This window comes from Triticum urartu, chromosome 7, assembly GCF_003073215.2.
Source record: "Triticum urartu cultivar G1812 chromosome 7, Tu2.1, whole genome shotgun sequence".
Classification (NCBI taxonomy): domain Eukaryota; kingdom Viridiplantae; phylum Streptophyta; class Magnoliopsida; order Poales; family Poaceae; genus Triticum; species Triticum urartu.
The window spans coordinates 154,949,450-154,953,156 of NC_053028.1; the positions used below are offsets into that span (position 1 = coordinate 154,949,450).

The window sequence follows — 3,707 nt, forward strand, 5'->3', positions numbered from 1 at the left end:
GAGAGAGGGAGCATGGGCCTGGAGAGGAGAAAGGGAGTCTGCTCTCGCACGTGAGTGGGCCAGGAGAAGAGAAAAGGAGTTGGGAACACTGCCAGTGAACCATTTACATGCAAAAGTTAGTGCCGGCGCCCCCAGGTTGTTGGGGTTCGCCTGAGATCGCCGGTTGTATTTTTGGGCAAAATCGGCGCAAATCAAGGCCTTGGGGCGTGGTTGGGCGCTTTTTTTACTGCCGGCGCCTAAAAAGTGGCTTGGGGGGCGTCTTGGGACCCTAGTGGAGATGCTCTTACTAGTCTATGTTATTGTCTTTATAGTGAGGAGTAACATATGTGTAGTACTCATCTTATCTTGGTATATGTGATGTTACTCATACTATTAGTAACTAGCTATGTTACCACATGTCTTTCTTTCTTCATTAAATGCTTGCCACATCATTTATTTTATCTAAATATGTGTGATGTTACCATCTAGTATGTTACTCGCACTATGGGTAGTCTTATCGTCTACCAATTGAATCAGTTCTATCTATTCAGCTGGATAAATTGAGCATTAAGTACAAAACATTAATGGGGAAAGCCGAAAATCATAATGCACTAGCTATAGTTTGGCCAGGTGAAGACCATAGAGCGGGCTAGTTTGTGGACGGACCCTATCGTGCTATTAGCGAGACATTGCACACTGATTTATTTAGCGAGATATTGCTCACGATGCTACGGTGTGCTATTAGTGGCGCTATAGCGCACTATTTTTTCACTGGCCCACAATGACCATTGGAATATCTTGTTCCGATGGTCATTTGGCCAGGTGGAGGCCGTAAAGTGGGCTAGTTTGCGAGCGGCGGTCCCAGTTCTTGCGGACTATCCGGACACCGTATCATGGCATCTTGCATCTTCGGGTTTTTTCTCTGTCGACTCAACATATCTTGCCCTATGCTGGCGTCCGACCATTGCTTAAACCAATCCGCTCTGGAAATCGCACTTAACATTGAAAAGATAAAAAATTGTGTTTGACAATTGCTGGGAAGAGGTGATCAAGAGGCATGACCTTGGGAAGGGTTGTGTCCTTTTTTTGGCGTTCTGGAAACGAGGACCACATCATTTCTTTTGGACAATGTCTAGAGTTCTTTGGAGTTTTGTCCTTGAAACCCTGGACCTTGCAGGGTTCCTTCAGACCCGTGCCTACCAGGTGGCAGTATGAGGCACCTCTTCTGGCTGATGTTTGAACCGTTAGCATGGATTTTGTGGAGTACGTACAATAAGACGGTGATTGAGCATGTCTTTCTTAGGAGGACATCTGACTTAATCTTTAAATTTCTTGCATTTTTACAACGCTGTCACCTGTTGTATAGACAGTGCGACCGCGATCGGCTGAGCCTTATGATGGATGCGATGCATGGTGCCGCTCACCAACTTGCCTCGGTGCCCCCCCCCCCCCCCCCCCCCCCCCCCCCCCCCCCCCCCCCCCCCCCGAGACTACGACCACTTGGTGGTCTTTTTCCCCATTTATTTTATATTTTCCTTTGTCGAGTTTGTGATGTTGCACCAACAGGGTATTCTATTTTCACACTTGAATTTACTGTATGGTCATGGTGTTCGCTTTATCTATAAATAAAATGGGGCGAAATCCTATTTCAAGAATTACGGGTTCTTATCTTCGAACACAAATTCAAATTTTGTGTGTAACGTACTCCCATCGTCCCATAATGTAAAACATTTTTTGACAGTAGTGGTCTTATATTATAGGACGGAGGGGTATCATTTTTTTCAGGGGTTCACAATTTGTTTGGCTAGGTCCAAGTTTTGAACAACAAAACAAAAGTAAAGATGTTTGCATGGACGTAGAACATATATGATTACATTTACACGCTGCACAGAGCCGCATGGATACATGTAGGCCGGAATGTGTGCTTATTTACGTACGTACGTAACATTTGTAGACGTATAAATATTCAAACCACACAAACATAAACACATGCACGTACGTATGCATGTATGATCACACTCACACGCACGTACTACTTGGCTTCGGCGTCAAGGGTGAGGAACGCGAACGGGCGCTCGCCGTTGAAGTTGCCCGGGGGGTTGTAGTTGCAGGTGATGAAGACGCCCCGGTTCCCGGCGCAGACCACGCGCGCGCAGCCGATGCGGGTCGACTTGCGCCACACCACCTGCGTGTAGTGCCCGCACACCTTGCCGGCGTCGCAGGTGTTGCTGTCAAGATGGTAGTTCTGCTTCTCGTCCACCCACAGCTTCACCGCGTCGGCGGCCGTCCACGACTGCCCGGAACCCCAGAAGATGTTCTCGCCGAACGGCCCGCCGGAGTGCTGGAGCCGGCAATCGCCGGCGCGCTGCGCCGCCCAGTCCTGCGCAAACCTGGCCACGTTGTTGTCCCACGCCACCGGGCCGACACCGTCCACGGCGCGGGCGCGGTTGTGCAGGTTGACGAAGTCCTGCGGGGTGTTCTGCGCCGAGACGTCAGCCACCACGGCCATGACTATGGCCAGTGCGAACATTGCAAGACTGCTCTTGGAAGATGCCATGACTAGCTAGTAGGTGGCTCGAGATTGATGAAGAGTGCTGGAATTTGACCGGTATTTGTAGCCTGGGGACGTGGAAAGAATGCATGGCTATCTCTTTTTTTTGAACTGCTTGGGTATCTATTTCAAGGATCCGCAAGAAGATGCCGGAAAAAATAATTAGATGCATGTATCACGAGTTCATGACTTGCTAGCTACAAGTGGGACAATTTCCTTTTATTTCCAGTACATATGCATACTACTTCTGACAACGAGTGGTTCAATGCGATTTCCCGATATACATTGGTCGATTTGTTTGGGCAGTTGGGTTTACAGTAATCTAGAACTAGATGTCTAGATCATAACCTCATTGGGCGGGCGATGTTCAAAAGCGTATATCCACTTGGGCGGCTAGGGCAAGTGGCAAAATATGCTTGCGTCGTCGCTACTGCCTACTGTGGCTTATCGGTGGTTGTGGCTTTTTTTTCTCTCACGAATACAGAATAGACTTGTGTATTATTGTGTTGGTAGAAGAGGATTTATAGCAGTCATTATAAAAACAGCCTCGCAAGGACGAACACGCAGGCGGCATGCAAGGCATAGAAGAGCGCATGAGAAGGGCAAGCGCGGCCCAACTACTAAACCTACGTCTCAGTGATCAGCTAGCCAGGCGCCTTGGCCCCAGCGCGAGCCCAAGGTGTAGCGTTGTCTTTGACGTCGTTCGTGAGCCGCACAACCGAAGGTGGTTACGGCTTATCGAGCTCACATTTTCTTTTTCACGTGTGTGTTTCTGTTGGTTGTATATATTATAGTCATGCAGATGTCGGATGTGTAATTATGACACTCGTATTCTCTAGATACGACATTAAGTCAATACAAGCATCATATCTCTACCTAATATAAAAAGGACGATTGTTTCTCCACAATTTTTTGTCATCAGATCGGTTTTGTACGTCGTCCGTTCAAGAGGTGTTTCCGCTTTTGTTTAAAAAAGAAAAAAAAACCTACGCTAATGTTGCCTCAAACCATGGTGGCCAGGAATTGACCTTAGCAGGTAACCAACTCACCCAACCAACAACTTTGGTTGAGCGAAGGAAACTTCTTCTATACTATAGGACAAGCGGATTTTCACTAAATAAATAAATTGAAAGGCAGACCGGACTGCTGCTCACTTTAAATGCAAAATACTAATCTC

General features: G+C 47.5%; 1 protein-coding gene across 1 annotated transcript; it reads right to left on the reverse strand.

The window, feature by feature from the left end:
- Nucleotides 1-1,811: 1,811 nt before the first annotated feature.
- LOC125523148 (pathogenesis-related protein PRB1-2-like) lies at nucleotides 1,812-2,600 on the reverse strand. The gene has a single exon (XM_048688206.1). The coding sequence runs from the start codon at nucleotides 2,534-2,536 to the stop codon at nucleotides 2,012-2,014; it is 525 nt and encodes a 174-aa protein (XP_048544163.1). The 5' UTR covers nucleotides 2,537-2,600; the 3' UTR covers nucleotides 1,812-2,011.
- Between the last annotated feature and the right edge of the window lie 1,107 nt (nucleotides 2,601-3,707).